This window comes from Dermochelys coriacea, chromosome 1, assembly GCF_009764565.3.
Source record: "Dermochelys coriacea isolate rDerCor1 chromosome 1, rDerCor1.pri.v4, whole genome shotgun sequence".
Classification (NCBI taxonomy): Eukaryota; Metazoa; Chordata; order Testudines; family Dermochelyidae; genus Dermochelys; species Dermochelys coriacea.
Window position 1 is genome coordinate 161,823,609 of NC_050068.2, and position 27,120 is coordinate 161,850,728.

A 27,120-nucleotide genomic window follows, 5' to 3' on the forward strand; every position below is an offset into this window, starting at 1 on the left:
GGGGTTATTTGAATCAGGGAAGCTTTAAGACACTATTTTGATAACGACCACCAGTAATGAGTCTTTCTATATGGCACCCTGTCTGCTTTGTTAACTTTCCACCTTCCTTGAAAATGTTGATTCCTGACCAAGATTTGTAGTCTGCAAATGATCTAATTGCCACTGTGTCTTAATTCCAGCAGCAACCACCTTGTGAAGGAGACAAATAAAAATTATCTTTCAGAGAGTATGTTTTTATTAAATACCAATTAACAACACACAACACTTGGTGGGAAGGGGAGATGATAGTGCAGGGCAGTGTAGGCTCTTATAGCTGTGCTAAGTCCAGGTATCATTTTGGAAGCTATCCAAAGGTGTAGCATGAATGGGATGCTGAGACAGGCCCGGTGTTTGCAAGAAATGGGGGGGAGGAGTTTAGGGAGGGCATGGAAAGCAGTTCTGCATCAACTTAAACTGTAGTGTAGCCATAGCTGAGTTTGGGCTCCTTGTAGCTCGCAAACTGCTGCAAGAAAACTGAACTTTGGGATGGGAATTAATAAGTGGAGGCTTTAGTTAGCGTTTTATGATTTTGCTTTGTATGTAGCCATTTGTTTCTATCGCTCACACTTGTTTCAATTTCAATCTCTATTCTTTCTTAAAAAAGAATTTCCTTTTGTTTAATTATCATTGAACACAAGTGCTACAATTGATACAGGAGCAATAGTCTAGGGTAAAACTAGTAAACTAGGTACACTGTTCCTTTGGAATAAAGAACTTAGTACTTTTGTAGACATCCAGTGATCAGGGGCTGGACACCACAGGGGGGCACTTTAAATGGACATGGGAGTTGCAGTGCATCTATTATCAACCTGCAGGGCAAAAGTACAGTTAGAATAGCACAGAGGAGAATTCTTGAGTTGCTGACAGTTTTGTTGTGTTGGGAAGTTGACACGAGGATGGCACCGACCACACTCCCTCAAGCAGCAAGAAGATGGTAACAGGTGAAGCACAGCTCTTGGTGCCTCCAGAAGCATTACACCCACCCCTCTTTTTATAACTTAAACAAAAAAAAAAAAAAAAAAAAAAAAAAAAAAAAAAAAAAAAGGAGAAAAGCCACTGTTTGGGAAAGGATTGTAATTTAAAATCAAAGCAATTTAATTTATCAATTTTAAAATCATTTAAATCAGCAAGCAAGAAACTGATTTAATAATCTATTTTAGTCCTGAATTGTATTTGTACTTTAGGTTTTTTCCCTTAAGGGAAGGTTGATTCTCTATAATTAGTAACCATAAAAACACTGATTTGCAACTCAATATAGACTTTACACTATATTGCATGCTTCTTTCTGCTAACCAGAAGGATACATTGTATACAAATGTAAGCAATTATATACCTTTTAATTTACATTTATTACATTACAAAATAGTGAATGATGCATTACTTACTATATAATATTTTATTTGTGATGTGTCACACTCCATGTCAATGAAAAACTTAATTCAATTAAAAATGCACACATTAATTTTTTTTATTAGTTAAATAAAATGACTAGTTCTCCCAGAATTCTGCACAAAACAGCATTTGTGCAGAATTAGTGTTCCCTGCAGAATTTCACAAATTCAGCATGAAAAGTAATTTCCCCCAACACTCCTGCACACACCTGGCACAGAGGGTTGGGGCTCCCATTAACAGTCCCAGGCTGATACTGGGAGCATGATTATATTGTATTATTTCGACAAATAAAATATGCTGAATTTTGCAAAATTTTAACTTTGTGTGCAAAAATTTAAATTTTTTGGCACAGAATTCTCCTAGGAGTAAACTCCTTAAAATGTGCTGGATATCTAAGAAACTTTTTATCAAAACATAGTTTGCATTTAAAACTAACATTGACAAAACAAAGTACTAATCTCTAGTTAGTGAATTGAACTGATTGTTCAAAAAGTACTTGTGGCACCTTAGAGACTAACAAATTTATTTGAGCATAAGCTTTCGTGAGCTACAGCTCACTTCATCGGATGCATTCAGTGGAAAATGCAGTGGGGAGATTTATATACACAGAGAACATGAAACAATGGGTGTTACCATACACACTATAACCAGTGATCACTTAAGATGAGCTATTACCAGCAAGGGGGGGGGGGGGGGGGGGGGGGGAGGGAAAGAGGGAGAAAACCTTTTGTAGTGGTAATCAAGGTGGGCCATTTCCAGCAGTTGACAAGAATGTCTGAGGAACAGTGGGGGGGGAAAATAGTTTTACTTTGTGTAATGACCTATCCACTCCCAGTCTCTATTCAAGCCGGAAGTTAATTGTATCCAGTTTGCAAATTAATTCCAATTCAGCAGTCTCTCCTTGGAGTCTGTTTCTGAAGCTTTTTTGTTGAAGGATAGCCACTCTTTGGTCTGTAATCAAGTGACCAGAAAGATTGAAGTGTTCTCCAACTGGTTTTTGAATGTTATAATTCTTGACGTCTGTTTTGTGTCCATTTATTCCTTTACCTAGAGACTGTGCAGTTTGACCAATGTACAAGCATTCCTACAACTACAATACCCACCTGCTGAAGTGAAGAAACAGATTGATAGAGCCAGAAGAGTACTCAGAAGTCACCTACTACAGGACAGGCCCAACAAAGAAAACAACAGAACGCCACTAGCCATCACCTTCAGCCCCCAACTAAAACCTCTCCAGTGCATCATCAAGGATCTACAACCTATCCTGAAGGACGACCCATCACTCTCACAGATCTTGGGAGACAGGCCAGTCCTTGCTTACAGACAGCCCCCCCAATCTGAAGCAAATACTCACCAGCAACCACACACCACACAACAGAACCACTAACCCAGGAACCTATCTTGCAACAAACCCCATTGCCAACTGTGTCCACATATCTATTCAGGGGACACCATCATAGGGCCTAATCACATCAGCCACACTATCAGAGGCTCGTTCACCTGCGCATCTACCAATGTGATATATGCCATCATGTGCCAGCAATGCCCCTCTGCCATGTACATTGGTCAAACTGGACAGTCTCTACGTAAAAGAATAAATGGACACAAATCAGACGTCAAGAATTATAACATTCAAAAACCAGTCGGAGAACACTTCAATCTCTCTGGTCACTTGATTACAGACCTAAGAGTGGCTATTCTTCAACAAAAAAAACTTCAAAAACAGACTCCAATGAGAAACTGCTGAATTGGAATTAATTTGCAAACTGGATACAATTAACTTCGGCTTGAATAGAGACTGGGAGTGGATAGGTCATTACACAAAGTAAAACTATTTCCCCATGTTATTTCCGCCCCCCCCCCATGGTTCCTCAGACTTTCTTGTTAACCGATGGAAATGGCCCACCTTGATTATCACTACAAAAGGTTTTCTTCCTCCCCCCGCCCCCCCCCCCGGCTCTCTTGCTGGTAATAGCTCATCTTAAGTGATCACTCTGGTTATAGTGTGTATGGTAACACCCATTGTTTCATTGTCTCGGTGTATATAAATCTCCCCACTGTATTTTCCACTGAATGCATCCGATGAAGTGAGCTGTAGCTCACGAAAGCTTATGCTCAAATAAATTTGTTAGTCTCTAAGGTACCACAAGTACTCCTTTTCTTTTTGTGAATACAGACTAACACAGTTGCTACTCTGAAACCTGTTTCATCACCATTGTCCTTCAACATTTTAGAACTAGTAGACTCATCTTCTCACACCTAGCTTTTATTCAGGTTGGAAGAGGAAAACATGCTTCCCTGCATTAGCGACTCCCAACTGGTTTCTTAACTTTGAATGAACTAGTCACTGAACTGAACTCGTTGAACAAAATGAAAAAAGAAAATACTCTTTCTGTATGTGTAGAAGAGGCTACAGCTGTCAAAAACTGGTTCCAGGTGCTTCGCAAGTGACTTCCACCAGTTAAGTGGTCTGACTTTCTTTAACACTTGGGCAAATGTACCGTTTTTTTTTTAAATTTAAATTTTAAATAGATTATAGTAAGCATAGGTCTTAAGATAAATGAAATATGAAAATATACTTAATTTAAAATACAACTTTTTAAAATTTAAATTCAAATGTTTTTTTGTTTTTAAAAATCACTGATTTTTATTCACCCTGCTTTCCCATAACTGCTCTTTTTGACAGATTAATTATTAGTACTAGTGTACTTGAATCTTAGTATTGCAGGATTTTTTTTTATTAAGATTTTTAATGCACTATTCAATCATTAAAATCACTCCACCGAAGGAAACAAGTAAATATTGGTTTACACCTACCAGCTTAAGTTTTGTATTTTGTCACTGTAGCATCATAAAATTTGAGTTACCTTTAGAACACACAATACAAAATTATTAAGGTGTTTCTGCAGAAGGCTTATTTTGGTGATCACTTTTAAGAGTCTGCATCATCCTGCAAGCTACTTTTCAACAGAATGGGTGCTCCTGTTGAAGATCATTTAGAAGTATCCGTTAACGTAAAATGAGAAAATCTGCTAACACGGCTGCTACTCTGAAACCTTACTTATCTGGGTTTCCCAGAGGGAGCACAAGCTTCTTTTCAACTGCACTGGCTTTCAATTAACTTCTGGGTACCATTCAAGTTGTAGAGTTTGATCTCTTTAGCATTTTTCTTGGTGACTCACTGTGGTGGGGTATACAAACCCCACACTGAAATGTATGGGGTTAAAGGACAGTCCTGGGTACAGCTAGCCCTGCCCCCCTAACCCAGCAGAACATGCTCCAACTGGCAACATGGCTGAAAAGGGAGCAAAGCCCGCTCAGAAAGCTGGAGAGGAGTACAGAACTACCCCATCAACTCCAGCCAAAAGGGGCTAGAGATGCATCCCTGAAGTACAGGACTATATGCTGAGCCCAGTTCAGGCTGGCTGGCTGCTTTCCTTTTTATATTTTTCCTTATCTGGGACCAGAAGCAGAAGGTGCAGTGGTAGGAAGCAACCCAGAAAGTGTACCTCAGAGGGACTATCAATGCTGCTGACCCTCATAGGGCCCTGGGTCAGAGCCTGGTGGAGTGGGCAGGCACAGGCTCCCCTACCACTACCCCTGACTGAGTGGATGCTAACCATTAAACCACCCAAGCCCACTGAGGATCCTACTACACCCACCTATGTATTTGTGCTTCAACCCAAACTGAGACGACAGCTGACATGAGAACACACATTCCTCAAGCAGGGTGTTGCAAGTGAAAAGCCCTGGACTCTGAAACACACTTCTCCTGTGTCCAACACAGCCTGAGTTGGGTGACCATCAAAGCATGTTTCAAAGCTTTTTCTAAACGAGTGGGGTTGAGTGCAGAATGTTTGTTGACTGGTACGTTCTATCAGTGTGTTTTTAAAATAGATTGTGAATTTAAAATATTTTATTTACTATTAAATGCATGTCCATCAAGACAAAATGCCATTTAAATTAAATAAAAATATAAGTAGTGAATTACCCAGTAACAAGTTATAGCTGTGCCTGATTTATTTCTCCCACTATAAAAAGTGGCTATGATATGGTCTTCAAAATGGCAAACTATAAAGCAAATTTCTTTTAAAGTAAACTTTCTAGTTTATGCCATCGTGTAGGTTAAGGGAAAGTGACATGCAGAAGAAAAAGTACATCCATACACCAAAACTTCAGAAGTGAGAGACTTCTAAGAAAATGAGACCTATTATACCATCAAGTGCTCTAGCTGTTATATACCCATGTACCTTGTGTATATGTAAAAAAGAAATGCTGCAAACAGATGGAAGCGCCTTATTTGTATTTACAGAGGTTTTTATTTTTTAAAAAAGTCAAAATAACTTACATTTTCTATTCGAGTACCAATACTCAGTATGCCACCGATAAAAAATGGATTGTTCTGGGGAAAAAAAGCAAAAAAACAAAAAAGAAATCAGACTTTTCACCCAACCAAAAGCAAAGTGAGGTTGTTCACTCAACAGCATTTCTCTGTCTGTAATGCGATAACTTTTGAACGCTACATCTGATCCATTCAAAAAATTTGAGGGAATGATCTAGGCAACAGTGAGTAGAATCATATTGATTTTGGTGAAAATCAGAAGGAAAAAAAAAAGAAGGTGGAAAAAAGAAATCTGATTAGGAGAGCCAGCAGCTTCAAAGAACCAGTTGATGGCAGCCATTAACACCTTACCTCGTAACAATACCCCTTCTATCTCAACTTTGCTGATCCTCCCAATACAGTACAATGTTGATGTCCAAAATGACTTATTTCCCAGACAGAAAGACAAAAAACAAGAATAGTGGGGTGAAAGGAAATAGAAGGAGGCTGGCACACAGGGAGCTTGTGGGAGGGAATACCAGGAGAATGTCTACACTAGCACTTCGTCGGCAAAACTTGTTCAGGGGTGTTAAAAAAAGCCCCCAAAGGAGAAAGTTTTATGGACAAAAAGCACCACTGCGAACAGTGCCTTATCAGCAGGAGCACCCTCCTACTGACGAAGCTGTTGCTGCTCGTGGGGGGGTCAAAGTTGTTTTTGTCGGCAAGAGCTCTCTCCTTCAGACAAACAGCAGCTACACTGCATGGCTTTTAGTGGCATGGCTATAACAGCACACCGTGTCCGTACTGTAGCCATAACCTAGGATGCATGAAGCCTCTGTAAGGGCAATGTGCTCAGACAAAAGCAACAAACCGTGCAACCCACTAGTACAGTGGTTCTCAACCTTTCCAGACTACCGTACCTCTTTCAGGAGGTTGATTTGTCTTGCTTACCCCAAGTTTCACGTCACTTAAAAGGTGCTTACTTACAAAATCAGACATCAAAATACAAAAAAGTGTCACAAGCATACTATTACTGAAAAATTGCTTATTTTCTCATTTTTAACCATATTATAAAATAATATCAATTGGAATATAAACATTGTACTTACAGTTCAATGGTATAGTATATAAAGCAGTGTAAACAAGTCATTATCTGCAGGAAATTTTAGTTTGTACTGACTTTGTTGGTTCTTTTCATGTAGCCTGTTGTAAAACTAGGCAAATATCCCTATGAGTTGACATACCCCCTGGAAGACCTCTGTGCACCCAAGGGGTGCACATACTCGTGGTGAGAACCACTGCACTAGTTATTATGAAGTCATGTAACAGCAGAGTGGACCATCAAGATGCAGTTTTGGACTGCACACAATCAATTTAAAAACTGTGCAATACTTCAATTTAAAAACAAAAAACAAAAAAACCACACCCCACATTAAATATTTGGATCATCATTTGCAAACTCGCCCTCAATTTTCTTTGCTGCTTCCACCTCTCCTTTGTTTGGTGTCTCCTACTGGTGTAAAAAGAAAAAGGAGTACTTGTGGCACCTTAGAGACTAACAAATTTATTAGAGCATAAGCTTTTGTGAGCTACAGCTCACTTCATCGGATGCATTTGGTGGAAAAAACAGAGATTTATATATACACACACACAGAGAACATGAAACAATGGGTTTATCATACACACTGTAAGGAGAGTGCTCACTTGCCAACTCTGTCCACATATCTATTTAGGCCCTATGATGGTATCCCCTGATCACATCAGCCACACTATCAGAGGCTCGTTCACCTGCGCATCTACCAATGTGATATATGCCATCATGTGCCAGCAATGCCCCTCTGCCATGTACATTGGCCAAACTGGACAGTCTCTACGTAAAAGAATAAATGGACACAAATCAGACGTCAAGAATTATAACATTCAAAAACCAGTTGGAGAACACTTCAATCTCTCTGGTCACTCGATCACAGACCTAAGAGTGGCTATACTTCAACAAAAAAGCTTCAAAAACAGACTCCAACGAGAGACTGCTGAATTGGAATTAATTTGCAAACTGGATACAATTAACTTAGGCTTGAATAGAGACTGGGAATGGATGAGTCATTACACAAAGTAAAACTATTTCCCCACGGTATTTCTCCCCCCCACCCCACCCCCCACTGTTCCTCTGATATTCTTGTTAACTGCTGGAATTAGCCTACCTTGCTTGTCACCATGAAAGGTTTTCCTCCTTTCCCACCCCCCCCCCCCCGCCGCTGCTGGTGATGGCTTATCTTAAGTGATCACTCTCCTTACAGATTTCAGAGTAGCAGCCGTGTTAGTCTGTATTCGCAAAAAGAAAAGGAGTACTTGTGGCACCTTAGAGACTAACAAATTTATTAGAGCATAAGCTTTCGTGAGCTACAGCTCACTTCATCGGATACATTTGGTGGAAAAAACAGAGGAAGATGATGTCTGTCTGTATCTGTGCGAGTTTTTTCATGAAGTTGACAGATTTCCACTCTATACGGCTAAATTCAGTGCCTTGCATAGTGACAGGTTTCAGAGTAGCAGCCGTGTTAGTCTGTATTCGCAAAAAGAAAAGGAGTACTTGTCAACTTCATGAAGAATACAGACTAACACGGCTGCTACTCTGAAACCTGTCACTATGCAAGGCACTGAATTTAGCCGTATAGAGTGGAAATCTGTCAACTTCATGAAAAAACTCGCACAGATACAGACAGACATCTTCCTCTCTGTTTTTTCCACCAAATGTATCCGATGAAGTGAGCTGTAGCTCACGAAAGCTTATGCTCTAATAAATTTGTTAGTCTCTAAGGTGCCACAAGTACTCCTTTTCTTTTTGCGAATACAGACTAACACGGCTGCTACTCTGAAACAGCAAACTGTTACTGAGCAAAAGAAGAGTGAAAGTGACCAAGAAAAAGCAACTTTATTTCACTCTGCGGGTAGGAGGAACTCTCAACTCACTGACATGGCTCTATTATCTGTACTGCAATCATGGATCAGAGAATGCTTTACTATCCACTGTTCAAGCACATAACAAAAAGATGGTCCATGTTCCAATCAAGCCCCAGGAGCCAGTTTTCCTGCAGACATTACTGAATCATTGTACTTCCCTTACAAGAACAGTCACTCATGGTGCAACCCAACCGACTCAACAAATTTATTCACCCTAGCAGAAACAACTGCCTTGTGCTAATTTAACATATAAATCAAGATCTATATAATGGCAAGGTGCTAATTAAGCAGTCTAACACATTTGAAAACATAAGTTATAGACCATTACTTACCACAACTTTCTTAGCCAAGTCAACAATGTCTTCCAGAACTTCAATATCCCAGAGTCTCTTCAAACTTAGCTCACAAAAGTAGGAATTGCTTAAATAAAAACATTTTTTTTTACAAAAGTAATTTTTGTCCTGTTATATAGCCTTAGCTATTACTAAAGTTAGTCAGATCTAAAGAAGACAGTGTTTAGAAACCTAAAGCAATCTCTTAAAAATGGGAAATCAATGGTAGCTGCGGGGTTCTTGGCACTTTCAAAAACCAGGGCAATGATTTGGATGTTTAAATATAGGCATCTATTTTTGAAGAGTTTATCCCAGATATTCAGAATCTAAAGTCTCTTCAGTTATAGCTAGGGCCCTATCAAATTCACAGCCATGAAAAACGTGTCACGGGTTGTGAAATCTGGTCTTGTGTTTTTTTTTACTCTATACTATAGAGATTTCAACGCGGAAAACCAGTGTTTCTGAAACTGAAGGTCCCGACCCAAAAGTGGATTGTGGGGCCGGGGGGAGGGAAAATCGCACGGTTATTTTAGGGGAACTGCAGTATTGCCATCTTTACATCTGTGCTGCCTTCAGAGCTGGGTGGCCAGAGAGTGGCAGCAGCTCTGAAGGCAGCAGCACAGAAGTACAGGTGACAAAACCATACTATGCCATCTTTACTTCTGCGCTGTTGGTGGCAGTGGTTCTGCCTTCAGAGCTTGGCTCCAGTCCAGCAGCCGTTGCTCTCTGGCCACCCAGCTCTGAAAACAGCGCCGTGACCAGCAGCCACGCAGAAATAGAGATAGTAGTATTGCAACCCTCTTACAACAACCTTGCAACCCTCCCGCATCTCCTTTTTGGGTCAGGACTCCTACAATTACAACACTGTGAAATTTTAGATTTAAATAGCTGAAATCATGAAATTTATGATTTTTAAAATCATGACCATGAAATTGACCAAAATGGACTGTGAATTTGGTATGGTCCTAGTTACAGCCAACTTTGCTCATGGCCAGATTGAAGCATTAATGTGGGCATTTTTAGTACTTCTGCATCTATACTCTAAATTCACAGAAATCTTCTACATTAAAATAAAAACAAAAATGTAAAGGACACAATTAACCAATATGAATACATGCATGCTTACCTGAAATCAGTTACTACAGGTTTATTCTCAAGTTTAAACAGAAACGGCCAAACAATGTATATTTTAATCACATCGCAATAGTCTTTCAGTACATGAACTGGCTTACTGCACCACACTTCACAGGGATCAACTGCTTAATAAAAGAAAAGGAAGACATAAGGAACCTGACTAAGAATAACCAGAACTTAGTAGTTTTTTTTAAATTAAAAACATTTGAGTAATTTCTATGCTATACTCAGGCCTAAAACCTGGAATCAAGGAAATCTGAACACACCAGGTATAGCTGAGTTCTTTGCCACAACCTCCCAAATAAATTGAAGATTCCAGAAAGGGCTATATTTGCAAGTGATCAGTGTTAAGAGATTTTCTTTTGGGGTTAGGAGAGGGGAAGAAAAGAAGGGGGGAGGGAGGTTTTTTCCGTTGTCTTGGGGTTTTTGTTTTTTTAAGAAAGGACATATTACCCTCTCTCAACAAATCTCTAGCAACACCACTTACAATTTCCTGTTTGCTTTCAACTGTCAGGAAGAACATGCATCTGACCCACAGGTTTCTAGTCCATACATCTCCCACTACTTCCGCAAGCATTACAGGCTAAAATCAAGCATTTGTTTCTCCCTCTTCCAGTCAGAACCAACTTCACCACAAAGAGGCATATGGCTCAATCTAGAACTAAGCAATATTAATCAAAAAGTAATTTGGAAACTCCTGCTAGTGAGAAACAAACACTTGACTGTCCCAAGATAGCAAATAGCATTAATTAACCAAGTCACTAATCACTCAGAACGGTTCAACTGGTCAGAATGCTGCAAAAACCACAATCAAAGCAGATTTCAGAGTAGCAGCCGTGTTAGTCTGTATTCGCAAAAAGAAAAGGAGTACCGGTGGCACCTTAGAGACTAACAAATTTATTAGAGCATGAGCTTTCGTGAGCTACAGCTCACTTCATCGGATGCATTTGGTGGAAAAAACAGAGGAGAGATTTATATACACACACACAGAGAACATGAAACAATGGGTTTATCATACACACTGTAAGGAGAGTGATCACTTAAGATAAGCCATCACCCACAGCAGGGGGGGAAAGGAGGAAAACCTTCCATGGTGACAAGCAGGTAGGCTAATTCCAGCAGTTAACAAGAATATCAGAGGAACAGTGGGGGGTGGGGTGGGGGGGAGAAATACCATGGGGAAATAGTTTCACTTTGTGTAATGACTCATCCATTCCCAGTCTCTATTCAAGCCTAAGTTGATTGTATCCAGTTTGCAAATTAATTCCAATTCAGCAGTCTCTCGTTGGAGTCTGTTTTTGAAGCTTTTTTGTTGAAGTATAGCCACTCTTAGGTCTGTGATCGAGTGACCAGAGAGATTGAAGTGTTCTCCAACTGGTTTTTGAATGTTATAATTCTTGACGTCTGATTTGTGTCCATTCATTCTTTTACGTAGAGACTGTCCAGTTTGGCCAATGTACATGGCAGAGGGGCATTGCTGGCACATGATGGCATATATCACATTGGTAGATGCGCAGGTGAACGAGCCTCTGATAGTGTGGCTGATGTGATTAGGCCCTATGATGGTATCCCCTGAATAGATATGTGGACAGAGTTGGCAACGGGCTTTGTTGCAAGGATAGGCTCCTGGGTTAGTGGTTCTGTTGTGTGGTGTGTGGTTGCTGGTGAGTATTTGCTTCAGATTGGGGGGCTGTCTGTAAGCAAGGACTGGTCTATCTCCCAAGATCTGAGAGAGCGATGGCTCGTCCTTCAGGATAGGTTGTAGATCCTTGATGATGCGTTGGAGAGGTTTTAGTTGGGGGCTGAAGGTGATGGCTAGTGGCGTTCTGTTGTTTTCTTTGTTGGGCCTGTCCTGTAGTAGGTGACTTCTGGGTACTCTTCTGGCTCTGTCAATCTGTTTCTTCACTTCAGCAGGTGGGTATTGTAGTTGTAGGAATGCATGATAGAGATCTTGTAGGTGTTTGTCTCTGTCTGAGGGGTTGGAGCAAATGCGGTTATATCGTAGCGCTTGGCTGTAGACAATGGATCGAGTGGTATGATCTGGATGAAAGCTAGAGGCATGTAGGTAGGAATAGCGGTCAGTAGGTTTCTGATATAGGGTGGTGTTTATGTGACCATCGCTTATTAGCACCTTAGTGTCCAGGAAGTGGATCTCTTGTGTGGACTGGTCCAGGCTGAGGTTGATGGTGGGATGGAAATTGTTGAAATCATGGTGGAATTCCTCAAGAGCTTCTTTTCCATGGGTCCAGATGATGAAGATGTCATCAATCAAAGCAGAGTTTTCTCTGACTGATGCACAATCACAGTAAGATTTCTAAAGCTCTTTGTGCTGCAATTAGACCTGGAATAGGTCATTTGAGAAGCAAATCCAGGAAAAGGACACTCAGAAGCCACTATGCAGAGGACCCAGGACAACAGATTATATTAATGTACCAAACCACTCAAAGATTTCTAAAGTTCATTAGATTCTATTAGCCTCCAAGAGCATGCCATCAAAACCATTTTTCTGACATGACCAGAAAAGTATATGCCAGCCTCAAAAGAGATGAGGTAGTTGTTAAGGACAAACAATGACAATTGTCACGCCACGCCACTCCCTCCTCAATCATAGTATCCAGAATCTGGCCAGTTATGCAAATTGAGACAGAAACCAGTAGGACAGTTCTAATAATGGCCTGGGATGACAAAAAAGAGTTACTATTCATGAGGAAATTGTACAGGTCATAGACTTACAGGCCCCGTGCTCCCTCTTGGCTCTGTACGGTCCCTGGGAGGAATCCCACTTCAGTGAGACAGCCCTTCTTGGGGGTCCACTCTCTCTCAGTGGTTAAGCCCTGGATTCCACTGCCTCCTGGAACTGCACCTCCCGGAACCTCCAACATGCCTGTCTCTCGCTCTGGACCCTCACAGGAGTCACAATCTGGGTGTTCTGGAACTGCTTTGGGAGAAACTCAGCCAAGACTCTGGTGCAGCATGACTCCCCTCAGGGCACGCTGTCCAGGGCAAGAAGCCTCCTCGGCTTCAGCACTTCCTGGGTCCAACCTCAGAACATTCAGCACCCCTCCATTCACACCGTGAGCTCCCCACAGTGAGTCCACCTAGATGGGACACCTGGAGAAGCCTTATATGCCTCCAAAGGGCACCCCCACTTCACAGTCAGCAGTGACTCTCAGCCAGCATTGTAAAACAGAAGGTTTATTAGTCAACAGAAACACAGTACAGTTTTCTACCCTTTGTAACCTATGACCAGTGGTATTGACCAACCGCTTTCTTAAAATAAAAGCCATATCAACAGTATGGGCACTGTAGCAGCATAGCAAAGGCATCATAGCTATGATACTGTAACCCCATAGCATAGAGGAGGGGTGACCAACCTGAGCCTGAGAAGGAGCCAGAATTTACCAGGGTACATTATATATTACTGTGGCTCTTTGGTAATGTGTATATATTGTGATAGACCCAGGCCAGCTGGGTACAGCAGAGTAGTAGAAGGCAGATATACTGACCACTGGATAAGCAGTTTTCTGTTCCCTGACTGACCAGAGCCAGGGCTGCTCCAGGCTAGGGTGGACACATGACTCCAATTAGTCTGAAAAGAGTCGGTTGAAGCTGTTAGATAGTCTCATTAGCCTAATTAAGGCCCCTCTGATACTATAAAAGGGCTCACTCCAGTCAGGCCAGAGAAACCCAGAGGAAAGGAAGTGAGGCTGAAGGGCTAGGTAATGAAGACACCCTCAAGCCCCTGGAAAGGGAGCCCTAAGGTAAGGGTGAAGAAGGCATTAAGAGAGAAGCGGGAGAGCTGTGGGGAAGTGGCCCAGGGAAATGTAACTCTGGCGGTGAAAGGTCAGCTGCTGCCATTAGGGTCCCTAGGCTGGAACCCAGAGTAGAGGGCGGGCCCGGATTCCCCCCAACCTGTCACTACAGAAATACCTCCTGTGAAAGGAAGACAGACCCCTGTCACGACAGGAGGCTAAACTTTTCTGGAACAAGTCCGTAGGGACAACAGAGACAATGGGAGTTCTCTCACCAAGCTCCTTGCTGGTTTATGATGAAAAGGGCTCAGAAGACTGCAACCCTAGCCCGAGAGAGAAGGGCTACATGGAGGGTTGCAGTGAGCCTCTGAAGCTAGCATAAACCACCTGGAAGCGTGGGACCCCGGGGACAAGGCCAGAGCTCTGCCACAATATTTTTATATATATTACACACACACGCTTATATAAGTTGATAATGTATATTTATTATACATTTATAATATATAGTTAACGATAACAATCTTTTACTTAGTGGGACTTCTGGCAGTCTGCTTTCAACAATCCCCTTGAAATCTGGTTTGTGTTCAGTTCTGCTCACATGTAGCAGTTCTCTTAAATGGCAGCCTGTCAAAATGGATCAGTGCTTGAATTTCACATGTTTGAGTGTTGAGAAAACAGACTCGCAAAGATAGGTCAAGGCAAACACAGATTAATTTTAGGGTTGCACCTCTGTTGGGGTATTTATCCTTTGGTACAGATTTCCAGAAATTAAGGGTCCCCTCTGAAATCTGTTCAGCAGACAATCTGTCATCTTCCAAAAGTTCTCTTATTTCCATATGGGATGTTGATTCATCAATCACTAAAGGGGGCTTCAGACAATCGGCTTCAGCACTAAAAGGGTCAATCAGAAACCTGATTTGAGGTCTTTTCTGATGCAAATCTTGGACTCTTTCCTCAAATCTGCCTTAAGATCTTTAATCATGCTCGCATACCTAGTTGTGCTCCTTTTTAGGGGTTCTGCTGCATCTTCTTTTGATCTGGCTTGAAGTTGTGACATTGAGGGAAAAAGTGTGTTCTCTCCCTCATTTGTCTGTGAAATAACTGCAGTTTGTTCATGAACGCAAATACACCTTGCACTAGATCAGACAGCAACCGGAATTTTCCTTGTAAGTCCATGTTTAGTTTATCCAAATGCAGCATCATGTCTGCCAGAAATGTCAAGTCTAGAACCCACCCATGATCTGTAAACTCAGGGTGTATTCTGTGCTTCTCCTCCATAAACAATTTTACTGGTTCCAGGAGCTCGAAAAAACGGGAAATAACTTTTACCTCTCAAAAGCCATCGAACTACACAGAATGGCAAATGGCCAGGGAGTCATCTTCACCCAGTTCTTCAACTAGATTATGAAACTGTCTGTGATTGAGTGCATTTGAGAGAATGAATTTCACAATGTGCAAGACAGGTTTCATGATGAAATCAAATTTGAGATTGAGACACCAGTTGCTCCTGATGAACACCACAGTGAAATGTCCAAAATTCGGGAAAGCTCTCAGACTTACAAAGCCCTACTAATCCATTCGCAGATCCCCACATGGACAGAGCCCCGTCTGTTGCAATGGCAGTGAGCTTCTGTAAAGGCAAGTGGCTTTTTGCAACTACCTGCATCAACGCCTCCTTTAGATCTCATCCATGAGTTCTGTCCTTTAGTGACAGGATATCAAGGAGTTCTTCCCTTACAACAGTCGTCAGACACAGTGCGGACAAATACCGATAAGAAAGTTTGTCCTGTACATGGCACGACTCATCCAAAGAGATGCTCAAATACTCACACTGCTGAAGTTGTGAGTGCAGTTGCGATGCGATGTCACTGTTCAAGTTGGAGATTCTGCGTTCTATTATGTGGCATGAAAGCTGCAGGCCAGACATTTTCTTCTGTAGATTCATGTTCTCTGGTAAGAGGATTGAAATCACATCAGTGAGTCATGTTTTTATAAGCTCTCCTTCAGAGTAGGGTTTTTTCCACACAGGCTATGTGCCAAGCCAAATAATAGGAGGCTAATATTACCGTCTGTGATCAGTTGGCAAATCTGGTGAAGAACTGGGCTTCTACATCTGTTTGGTTTTTTTTCCCCCAAAGTTTTCAGTTTCAGAACCTTGTGGGAATTCTTGATCCATATGTGCATGACTTGAAGCGAAACGATGCTGCAAGTTTGAAGATTTGAACTGAGATACACACATCTGGCAAAGACGACACATGGCCTTACCATTGTGTTCAATGAAAAAGTACTTATTCTCCCACTCCTGTTGGAAGCCTCGATTTTCATCTGTGTATTTTCTTTTCCGTTAGTTCTTGCCTTCCATTGTTAGACAAGGTAAGAAAATTTTTGATTAAAAATTTCCACACCAGCTAGTCACTGTGTGCTTTATTCAAGGAGACACTAGTGCCGGCCACGGGGTGCTGGACCACTGGCTCGGTCCCAGGCCCCGCTCCATCCCTTTCCCCAAGTCTCCCCCCCCCCCCGAGTAAACAGTGTCCTCACTCCTCCCCCACCCCACCCCCAAGCCTCCTGCATGTCACAAAACAGCTGATTTTTGCGGGCAGGAGACACTGGGCGGGAGGGAAAGGGGCTGCTAGGGCTGCCGGTAGGTGCTGAACACCCACCATTTTTTCCCGCAGAGTCAGCTCCTAGCAGGAGCCACAAATCTTCTGAAGAGCCGCAGGTTGGCCACCCCAATATATAGTAAGTGTAGTAAGAAACAGTCCATGACGCAAACAGCTTACAATCTAATAGACAACAAATGGGAGAATATTATCCCTATGAAGGAACTGAGGTACCAACGTCTTGGCTACATGGAGAACTTTACCAGCATTATTATATCAATATAACTCCATGCGTGGACACCTGGAATAACAGTGGCCATTTTAAACTGAAAAAAATCCACTGTTTTTCCAAATAAAAGTGTCTACATGGGGAGTTATAGCAGTATACTAATACTGGTAAATTTCTCTGTATGGATGAGTCAAAAGAGATTAAGTGACACGTGTAGTTGAGAGAGCCTGAAGAATGGGGCCTAAGGCCCTGCTGATATAAAGCAAAGTTAGCAAGAGTCAGGCTATGAGCAAATGTCAGGCCCTCTTACGAAACAGGTGTTGGCTTGCATGTTCACTGTCTGATACATGAACTTGGCAAGAACAGGGCAGGCATTACAAAAACACAAACACTCCTAAGATGTGCTAGGCACAGGATACTTGCATAAACACATTCCAGAAGGGTGGTACCAGAACACCCCAATACCAAGTTATGGTATAAATATACTACCCGAAGATGACACAGTGACACACTGACCCCTCTTAAAGATAAGGTCAGGGTGATGGATAGAGATGTTCTGATCGAGCCAACATGTACAAGGTAAAGGGTGGTAACTAACCACGTCAAGGGGGCACTTACTTGTATCAGTGTATAAAAGAAGGATCACAGAGGGGGTGTTTGTCCAGCCTATGGGGAAGTCAAAGGCCACTGCTCACTGAGCCAAGTACATTGTAACAGGTATACATGTGCTAGTGTAACTATAGATGTTGATACAGGGAGCTAGAATAATAAACCTGGCCGAGTACCTTTGCCACTGAACCAAGTCTGTGGTCTTCTTGGGCAGTTTGATAAAGTCTGCTTCCAGGCTATCTGGCCAGAGAGAATACACATGCACCCAAAAATTGACAACACGCCCACGGTCACACAATAAGTGTGGCAAAATCAGGAATTCAACTCATATCACCCAATTCCCAGTCCAGTGCCTTAACTGCAAGACAATCCTTTCTTTCTACAGAAATGCATATTTAGTTAGAAGGAAAAAAAAATTAGCTCAAACAAACCAAGCCACTAGATCCTAGCCCCAAAGACCTCAATAGGTCTCTTCACAGCGTAAAATTAAGCCTCTGCAGGATTGCGGCCCAAGACCACATAGCTGAAGCAACTCAAAGACACCTCATTAAGAAAGCAAAGTTGAACCCGACATGGAAAATTAATGCTGAATTTAAGCTTTCATTCTCACATCATACTAAGAGGGTGCATGAACGTAATCCTAATAAAATAGGATTATTATTCTTGCTAACATATGGTTCTCTGTTAGGACAAGAGTGAGAAATATTGCAGCATGAAATATACACGCTTCTGCTCAACCGGGCTCCAAAAGAATGTTCCCAGCCATCCAAGCAAAATATAAGCATGGGGGGAAGGAAATGAAACCCATCCAAGCAAAACATAAGCGGGCAGGGGGTGGGGATTAAACATCAGTCCAAATGACCAAGTAAAGCAGACAAAAGTAAAATGTTTGCTAACCTCCAACATCAGTTTACATACCTGTTTTACGTTTATTTGAAGAACGCTTTCTAAATTTCTCATGAACCTAAAAATAAAGAAAATTTTATTTTTTGCATAGCAAGCAACAATCACAATGCACAAACCACAGGCAACATAATTCCTCTATGCAATAATGATTTAACTGGTTCTAAAGCAGTTTACGTTTATTTAACCTTGCTAAGGACTTTTTAAGGTCTGTCACCACTTTTCTCACCCTTTGCTGTACTAAGATATCAAGGAATAGTAATAGTGCTAGAAGACTTTGCTCTCTAATAACACAAGAGAAAAACAAAACAAAACAAAACACCACTTTGTGGACACAGCCACAAGGATCATTCCTGTCCTTCTACTCTGAATGAAAGCATTTTTAATCCCACCTTCAACAAATGGTCTTACTATTTTCTTTGAGTAGAACTGGATGAATCTGCCTCAGGTCTGGTCTACACGACAGATCTATACTGGTATAACTAAGTCACTCAGGGGTGTGAAAAATCGAAGCCCCTGAGCAATGAAGTTATACCAGCTTAACCCCCTATGTAGACAGCGCTATGGGAAAAGCTCTCCCACTAACATAGCTACTGCCTCTCAGGTAGATGGTTTAACTACACCAATGGGAGAGCTCTCTTGCGTTGGCTTAGAGTCTTCATTAAAACACTACAGCAATGCAACTGCACCAATGCAGCGTTTCAAGTGTAGACTTGCCCTTAGAAATCAATCAACACTACTCCTCATTTACTCCAGGGGGAATTCTGCACAGAATACTGTTGCAAATTGCTTTGCTCCCCTGCAGAAAAATACCTGGGGGAGCAAAGAAATCTGTGGAGAACCCTTTCCCTGGCAGCCTGGGCACATCTGCCTGGAGCAGCCAAAAAAGATGTAGATTGGGGGCTGGGGGGGGGGGGAAATGTGGAGAGATGTTAAGGGGGCAGGGCAGGGCAGGGCATGGCACGCGGTGCGGACAGCAAAAGAGACTGTTCCACTCCCTTCCTATTGTGGTGCCCCGGGCTTGGAGGGGGTAGGCCTTTGTAAAGCAGGCTTTGTCCTGTGAGGCAGAGTAGAAATGTAACAACTAAGCAGGTAGGCTGTTAATGTTCCCATTGCCAGTTAATTGTTCCCATTCTTAGTCAATTCCCCCAGGAGCCTAAAACACATGTAAAAGCTTAAAGGCTCCTTTACATTGCCAGGGCAGTGTAATGGAGCCTTACAGTAAATGACAGTAAGGGAATCCTCAGCTAGGAAGATCTATGTGCTCTCTCATTTTTTTTCCCTCCGCCAGAGTGGCACAATGGAGCGAAATTGCGGCTCAGGATCTATTTTACTTATCCATTTTAAAAAAGGCAGGACAATGATTAACAATGCTGTATGACTTTCATGTGTGAAAGTCTGAGCAATTTAAAATGACATTCTACTTCACTTTTATTTTGATGATCTGTAATGTAATTAAATGAAAATCCAGGATTATAACTGGAGTGCAGGGTATTGGTTACCAAGTATTTGTAACTTAACTTTCATGTGCGTTAGGAAATGTTATACAAAAAAAAAAGAAAATCACAATAACTGTTTGGTAGTTTAAATAAATTACCAAAATAAGTGAAACTGGTGTGATTATATTGCATTACTTTGAAAAATAAAATATGCAGAACTTTGCAGAATTTTTAATTTTTTGGCACAGAATGCCTTCAGGAGTACTCATTCAGCCATTGTTCTTCACAGTCCTGCTAAATGAGGAGTGGTCAAACTTTTTGGCCCAAGGGTCACATCTAGGTATGGAAATTGTATGGTGGGCCACGAATGCTCACAAATTGGGGTTGGGGTATGGGAGGGGGTAAGGACTCTGGAGTGGGGCTAGAAATGAGGAGTTCAGGATGCGGGAGGGGGTTCCAAGCTGGGACTTGGAAAATGAGGGGTCAGGGGTGCAGGAGGGTGCTCCGGGCTGGGACTGAAGGGTTCGGAGGGTGGAAGGGGGAATCAGGCGTGCAGGCTCGGGGGAGGGGGGGCACTTACCTCAAGCACCAGCAGGTCCCCACCTGCTCCTACTCATAGGGACAGCCAGGTGGCTCTGCATGCTGCCCCGTCTGCAAGCGCCACCCCTGCAGCTCCCATTGGCCATGGTTCCCAGCCAATGGGAGCTGCGGGGGCACTGCTTGAGGAGGGGGCAGCGTGCAGAGGCACCTGGCTGCTCCATGCATAGGAGCAGGAGGAGGGACATGCTGCTGTTTCTGGGAGCTGCGCAGAGCGAGGCAAGCCCCCGACCCTGCTCCCCGGCTTGAGCAGGGCAAGCCCCGGACCCCGCTCTCCAGCGGGAGCTCATGGGCTGGATTAAAACATCTGGAGGACCAGATGCGGCCCCTGTGCTAAACCCTACCCGTTTCAGGAAAACGGGCAATCCAACCAACAAGTCCCTTTGGGTCTCCCACTCTTTAAGTAATCATTAAATACGGCCAAATATAGTAAATTGCACAGCTTAGTCAGACAAGATCATCACCATGTCATGATATTACATATGTGCTACACCTCCGACCTTTACAGTGTTTTTCTGGGATCATACCCTTCTTAGGAGGAGGCCTGGGCCTCCACTTTTCTCAAGAAAGAGCCCCATAACTCCAAGACTGCTTCGGCACCTCTGGATGAGATACACCAGATGTTGTTTCAGAGTAGCAGCCGTGTTAGTCTGTATTCGCAAAAAGAAGAGGAGTACTTGTGGCACCTTAGAGACTAACAAATTTATTTAAGCAGTCAACATCTAGCCTCCAAATTAAGCAAGTCGATCTTGTGTGTCCACCCCATACTCATTGTGTCGGTGGAGTGAATCCTCATTAGCAGCGCTTGCATTGATGCACAGAGCACTGCACTGTGGGTAGCTATCCCACAGTGCAAGTCGGCAAATGGGATTTTGGATATGGCTTGCAATGCCTCATGTGACCAGAACATTGTTGCAGGTTGTAATGGGAACATGGCTTTAGCCTCTCATGATGCATTTTCCTCCCTCCCTCCCTCATATCAATGACAAACAAACCAAGGTTTTTTCCACACCTTTTTTCAAAAGCCTGGGTTATCCGCAGGGACACCACAGCCTGATAAGCATAGAACCCGCTCAGCTGTGCACTCTTGTTGCGAGCATTACAAACACCTTATCCTGCAGTATTTCCAGAGCCGAGACAGGAGCCCCCGCATGGAACATTGCAGCATCATCCAAGCATCCCTGCTGCAAGCCATATAGTGAAACAATTTGCAATTGCTGATGGCAGTCGTGCATCAGCTGAACACAGCTGAGTACGTACAGCAGAAGACAGACTAAGAGTTGAAATCTTTCCTCTGCTGTGACTTGATACACAAGCCCTGCTGTTAATGAAAAAAGCATCCTTCACCATCTGTAGTTGCTGGAAACTCTTTTCTCTTTTAACTCCTCAGTAAGCTTTCTAACTCTTCTTGGAGCTGGGAGGTTCCAGCCTGCTTTGCTATGTGCAGACTTTGCAGCTAATCCTTTAGCAGCCTCTTTTCTTTCTTCATTTCCCATTTTTAGCCTCACCTCCCTAAGCAGCAGCTTGGCCACAAAGAGATTGGCACCTGTATCCTGCCGTTGGCCCAGACGCTTGTCTGCCCTCTTCTATTCCAGATGCAGCAGCTGCTTCAAATCCTTCTGTGTGGTGCTGTACTGTCCGTCCATAGTGTCTTTCACTTCCTGTTTTGGTTAGTTGATGGCGTCTGTCAGTCACTTTAATTCTGTCCAACTTCGTTTTCTGAAAAGCCTCCATAAGGAGCTATAGTTCTAACCCAGGCTCTTCTTGTTTCAGCTCCCAGGAACTTCTCCTGTTAACCAGTTTCCTCTTGCCCTTAGCTGCTTGCTGGTCATCATCCTAGCACTTCTTGAATTAAAGTGCTTGAAAGGAAATGGAGTCTTACTCAGGAGAAATCTCGTGTTAGCGCTCAAGAGGCTCAACAGATAAAAGTGCATCACCAGCACTTGGATGGGCAGACAATGCTTAAAAATACTCCAAGCTTTGGAAGACAGTAAACCTAAACAAGATGGCGTTGGCCTGGGGTGAGTTCCCACAGAGTGGGTTTTTGTTTTGTTTTTTGGGGGGAGGGGGGCGCATGCCTTTCAGGCTTCAGATATTGTATTTACTGCTCACAGAAAAGGCTCCTAGAAGGAGAACATTATGAATAGTGAGCGATCAGCTGCCGTGACCTGCACAGGATGTGCCATGTTTGTCTTTCTCTCAGAGGATAGAAGTGACTGTCTGTACAAAGTGCAAGCTGGTCTCCATATTTGAAGAGAAGGTTAAAGGACTAGAGACCCAAGTATCAACCCTGCGTTGCATCAGAGAAAATGAAGATTTTCTGGATAGAAGTCAGTGTTTGGTACTGCAGGCACAGCATGCTGAAGAATCAGAAAGGGCAGTGCAGAGCAGGGAAGACAATTGGCAGCACGTGACCTCCAAAAGAAGCAAGAGAAGAACCCATGAACCCCCAATGCTGACAGAGGTAAGAAACTGTTTTCAGGCTCTATGCACAGGTACTACAATGGAGAATGGTTTGGAAGAGTTATCCGAGAGAAGGGATCAGAGAGAGGTCCCATCGACCAGAAAGCATGGGATGCATTGTCCTAGGGATGGGGGTTCCACGACCACCACTCCCAAGAGGGGGAGACAGGTGGTGGTCAGGGACTCCCTCCTAAGAGGGATGGAGTCATCCATCTGCTGTCCAGACCGGGAAATTCATAAAGTGTGCTGCTTGCCTGGAGCTAGAATTCGGAATATGACAGAGTGTCTGCAGAAACCGATCAAGCCCTCTGACTGCAACCCCCATCCTACTTCTCCACTTGGACACTAATGATACTGCCAAGAATGACCTTGAGTGGGTCACTGCAGACTACGTGACTCTGGGAAGAAGGATAAAAGGAGTTTGAGGCGCAAGTCTTGTTCTCGTCCATCCTCCCTGCTGAAGGAAAAAATCCAGGTAGGGACTGTAATTGTGGAGGTAAATGCGTGGTTGTGCAGGTGGTGTCGGAGAGAGGGTTTGGATTCTTCAACCATGGGATGTTGTTCCAGGAAGAAAGATTACTAAGAAGAGATGGGATCCACCTAATGAAGAGGGAAGAGCATCTGTGCAGGCAGGCTTGCTAACCCAGTGAGGAGGGCTTTAAACTAGATTTGCCGAGGGATGGAGACTTAAGCCCTGAGGTAAGTGGGATACTGGGAGGAAACAAGGAGGAGGCCTCCAGATTCATACTGAGAAAGGAGGACAATTGGCTAGTTATCTTAGGTGCCCGTACATGAACACAAGAAGCCTGGTAAACAAACAGGAAGAATTAGAAGTCCTGGCACAGTTAAGAAACTATGACATTGGAACAACATGGACTCAGTGGGGTAACTCACATGACTGGAGCACTGTCATGGATGGGTATAAACTGTTCAGGAAGTATGACGGGGGAGAAAAAAAATGGAGTAGCAGCACTAGATGTAAGAGAGCAGTATGATTGCTCACAGCTCCAGTCTGAAACTGGAGAAAAGCCTGTTGAGAATCTTTGGGTTAAGTTTAGAGGCAAGAGCAACAAGGGTGAGGTCGTGGTGGGCATCTGCTACAGACCACCAGATGAGGATTATGAGGTAGACGAGGTTTTCTTCACAAACAAGGAAGAATCAGTAGGGGAAGTAGAAGTGGGTGGCAACCTGGTCAGCAGTGACCATGAGATGGTTGAGTTCAGGATCCTGAAGGCAGAAAGAGCAGAATACAGACCAAGGACTTCAGAAAAGCAGACCGACTCCCTCAGGGAACTGATGGGCAGGATCCTCTGGGAGGCTAATACGAGCGGGATAGGAGTCCAGGAGAGCTGGCTGTATTTTTAAGCAGCCTTATTGAGGGCACAGGAACAAACCATCCCAATGTGTAGAAAGAATAGCAAATATGGCCGGTGACTAGCTTGACTTAACAGTGAAATCTTCTGTGAGCTTAAACACAAAAAGGAAGCTTACAAGAAGTGGAAAATTGGACAGCTGACTAGAGAGGAGTATAAAAATATTGCTCTAGCATGCAAGGGTGTAATCAGGAAGGCGTAAGCACAACTGGAGTTGCAGCTAGCAAGGGATGTGAAGGGTAACCCAGAAGGGTTTCTACAGGTATGCCAACAATAAGAAGGCCACCAGGGAAAGTGTGGGACCCTTACTGAATGGGGGAGGCAACCTAGTGATAGATTATTTGGAAAAAGCTGAAGTTCTCAATGCCTTTTTTGCCTCGGAGTTCACAGAAAAGGTCAGCTCCTTGATTGCTGCACTGGACAGCACAGTATGGGAAGGAGGTGAGCAGCCCTCACTGGTGAAAGACCAGGTGAAGAACTATTTAGAAAAGCTGGACATGCACAAGTCCATGGGCCTGGATCTAATGCATCTGACAGTGCTGAAGGAGTTGGCTGATGTGATTGCAGAGCTATTGGCCATTATCTTTGAAAACTCATGGCGATCGGGGGAGGTTGCAGACAATTAGAAAAAGGCAAGTATAGTGCCCATCTTTAAAAAAGGGAGAAAGAAGAATCCTTCAGTCAGTCTCATCTCAGTCCCTGGAAAAATCATGGAGCAGGTCCTCAAGGAAGCCATTTTGAAGCATTTGGAGGAGAGGAAGGTGATCAGGAACAGTCAAAATAGATTAACCAAGGCCAAGTGTCATAAATATAAAGGGAAGGGTAACCACCTGTCTGTATACAGTGCTATAAAATCCCTCCTGGCCAGAGGCAAAACCCTTTCACCTGTAAACAGTTAAGAAACTAAGATAACCTCGCTGGCACCTGACCAATGAGGAGACAAGGGGGGGCAGGGAACAAAGGGTCTGTCTGTCTGTCTGTGTGATGCTTTTGCCGGGAACAGATCAGGAATGCAGTCTCAGAACTTCTGTTAGTAAGTAATCTAGTTAAAAATGAGTTAGCTATTTTACTAGCCATTAAACAAAAGGAAATCTGTATATATTCCTGTTTTTATGTCTTTCTGTAACTTAAGGTTTTGCTAGAGGGATTCTTTGTGTTTTGAATCTGATTACCCTGTAAGGGTATTTACCATCCTGATTTTACAGAGGTGATTCTTTTACCTTTTCTTTAATTAAAATTCTTCTTTTAAGAACCTGATTGATTTTTCATTGTTCTTAAAATCCAAGGGTTTGGGTCTGTGTTCACCTATGCAAATTGGTGAGGATTTTTATCAAACCTTCCCAGAAAAGGGGGTGTAGGGCTTGGGGAGAAGACATCTCCAAGTGGGCTCTTTCCCTGTTCTTTGTTTAACACGCTTGGTGGTGGCAGCATAGGGTTCAAGGACAAGGCAAAGTTTGTATCTTGGAAAAAAGAAAAGGAGTACTTGTGGCATCTTGGAGACTAACAAATTTATTTGAGCGTAAGTTTTTGTGAGCTACAGCTCAAATTTAATCTCCCTTGTTATTCCAGGGACAAACCCAATTTGCATGCCCCTCTTGCCCACAGTACCTGCCTCCCCTTAGTGGGACCATCTGACTTCTTTCCCTGTCTGACAGCTGGGCCTACACGGATTGCTGGGCTCCCCCACAAGCCTGTGACAAGGGCTCCTTGAGTTGTCACTGTTACTCCTTCTGCAGATCCAGAATATACGACATCTTTCACTCAAGATGAGTGTAAGCATCGCTCCATGTTATCATCCCTACATGATGGGAGGGGGGCCTCATACCCCACTTCTAGCATCATACCATAATCAGGGGCCTCACCCTAGAGTACCCCTGGCAACCCAGTGCAGCCCCACCATTGAGTCTCTGCCTCAGTTTCCCTGAGTGAAGGTTTTATGAAGTCCAGTAAGATGCATATATTGAACATCACCCCTTCAGGGGCCTAGTTTATTCAACCCCAAAGGTGGAATACCACATGCATAGGTAGGTGCAGGGCCTGAGTCAGCATTAGTCTGTCAACCCAGTTACATCCCATGTCCCTTACCAGTGAGGCCTTCATGACACAGAACCCTTTTCTAGAGTCCAGTGCCTCTTCTTACTAACTAGGGGAGGGTCTCTTTTCTTGGGTCAAGGCCAAACTGCCAAGATCTTTCCTCAGGAAAACGTCAGGTTTCTCTTTTCCAGGGCTTCTGCCTGTTGAAGTCTTTCATGGGAGCCGTTCATAGTCCCTTCCTTCCAGAAACCCTCCCACCGAAGAGTATTCTTCCCGGGTTTCCTTCACTGGATTCCCATCCCCTCTGGGAATAGCTTTCTTTATCATGCCCAGGTACTTCACTGCCTAATTAAATGCCTCCCAATACTCAGTAAGCCAGATGAACCTCAGTTAAATCATTCTCCCTAGTGCAGCCTGTCAGAGGTAAGCCGAGCCCCTGACTCCTCCTGAGGGCCAGATATCATCTGATACACCCATATAACTTATTCCCAGAGTGGAAGGGGGATAATTTATACTGGTATAGATCATCCTCCTATCAGTATAACTGTGTTTTTATTAGGGACCCTACCAGTATAATTTAAATTAAAAAACAAAAACCACCTACACCTTATCTGATAGCTATTCCAGGGTAAAATCAGAGTGCAGACCACCTAATTAAGAGCCTCCATTAGGCATCCTGCCAGTCCCTTATGTTGGATCACATTAAAGAAGTTCTGTATTAAAATCACAAATGAGTTTGACTCCCCACAGCTTAAATTCCAGGGTATTACTAATTAAGAGGTCTCTTGGTTTTTGGTACTGAGCCGTCAGGAATGTGCCATCTGCTGATTGATTCAGCAACAGCATGATGAAGCAATTCCCATAGACTAGCATAGGAAGAAATTTCTATAAAAATTGACGCTAGAAAGCAAGAACTTGGTCTGATTAGGCAAACCAACT

General features: G+C 43.2%; 1 protein-coding gene across 20 annotated transcripts in view; it reads right to left on the reverse strand.

Moving 5' to 3' along the window:
• The window catches only part of TTC3 (tetratricopeptide repeat domain 3), a 148,014-nt gene that overhangs the window by 116,223 nt on the left and 4,671 nt on the right, over positions 1–27,120 (reverse strand). For 14 of the 20 annotated variants that reach the window (XR_006278693.1, XR_006278695.1, XM_043507493.1 and 11 more), the window contains exons 3-6: positions 18,291–18,336; positions 10,172–10,304; positions 9,046–9,133; positions 5,780–5,833 (exon numbers count right to left, since the gene is read on the reverse strand). Coding sequence is in view for 18 of the 20 variants with exons in the window: in XM_043507493.1 (XP_043363428.1) it covers positions 5,780–5,833; positions 9,046–9,133; positions 10,172–10,304; positions 18,291–18,336 (321 nt within the window). In the remaining 2 variants the exon portion in view is untranslated. The remainder of the gene's footprint in view (positions 1–5,779; positions 5,834–9,045; positions 9,134–10,171; positions 10,305–18,290; positions 18,337–27,120) is intronic. The other 6 variants (XM_038387967.2, XM_038387970.2, XM_043507504.1 and 3 more) reach the window with 1 other exon arrangement.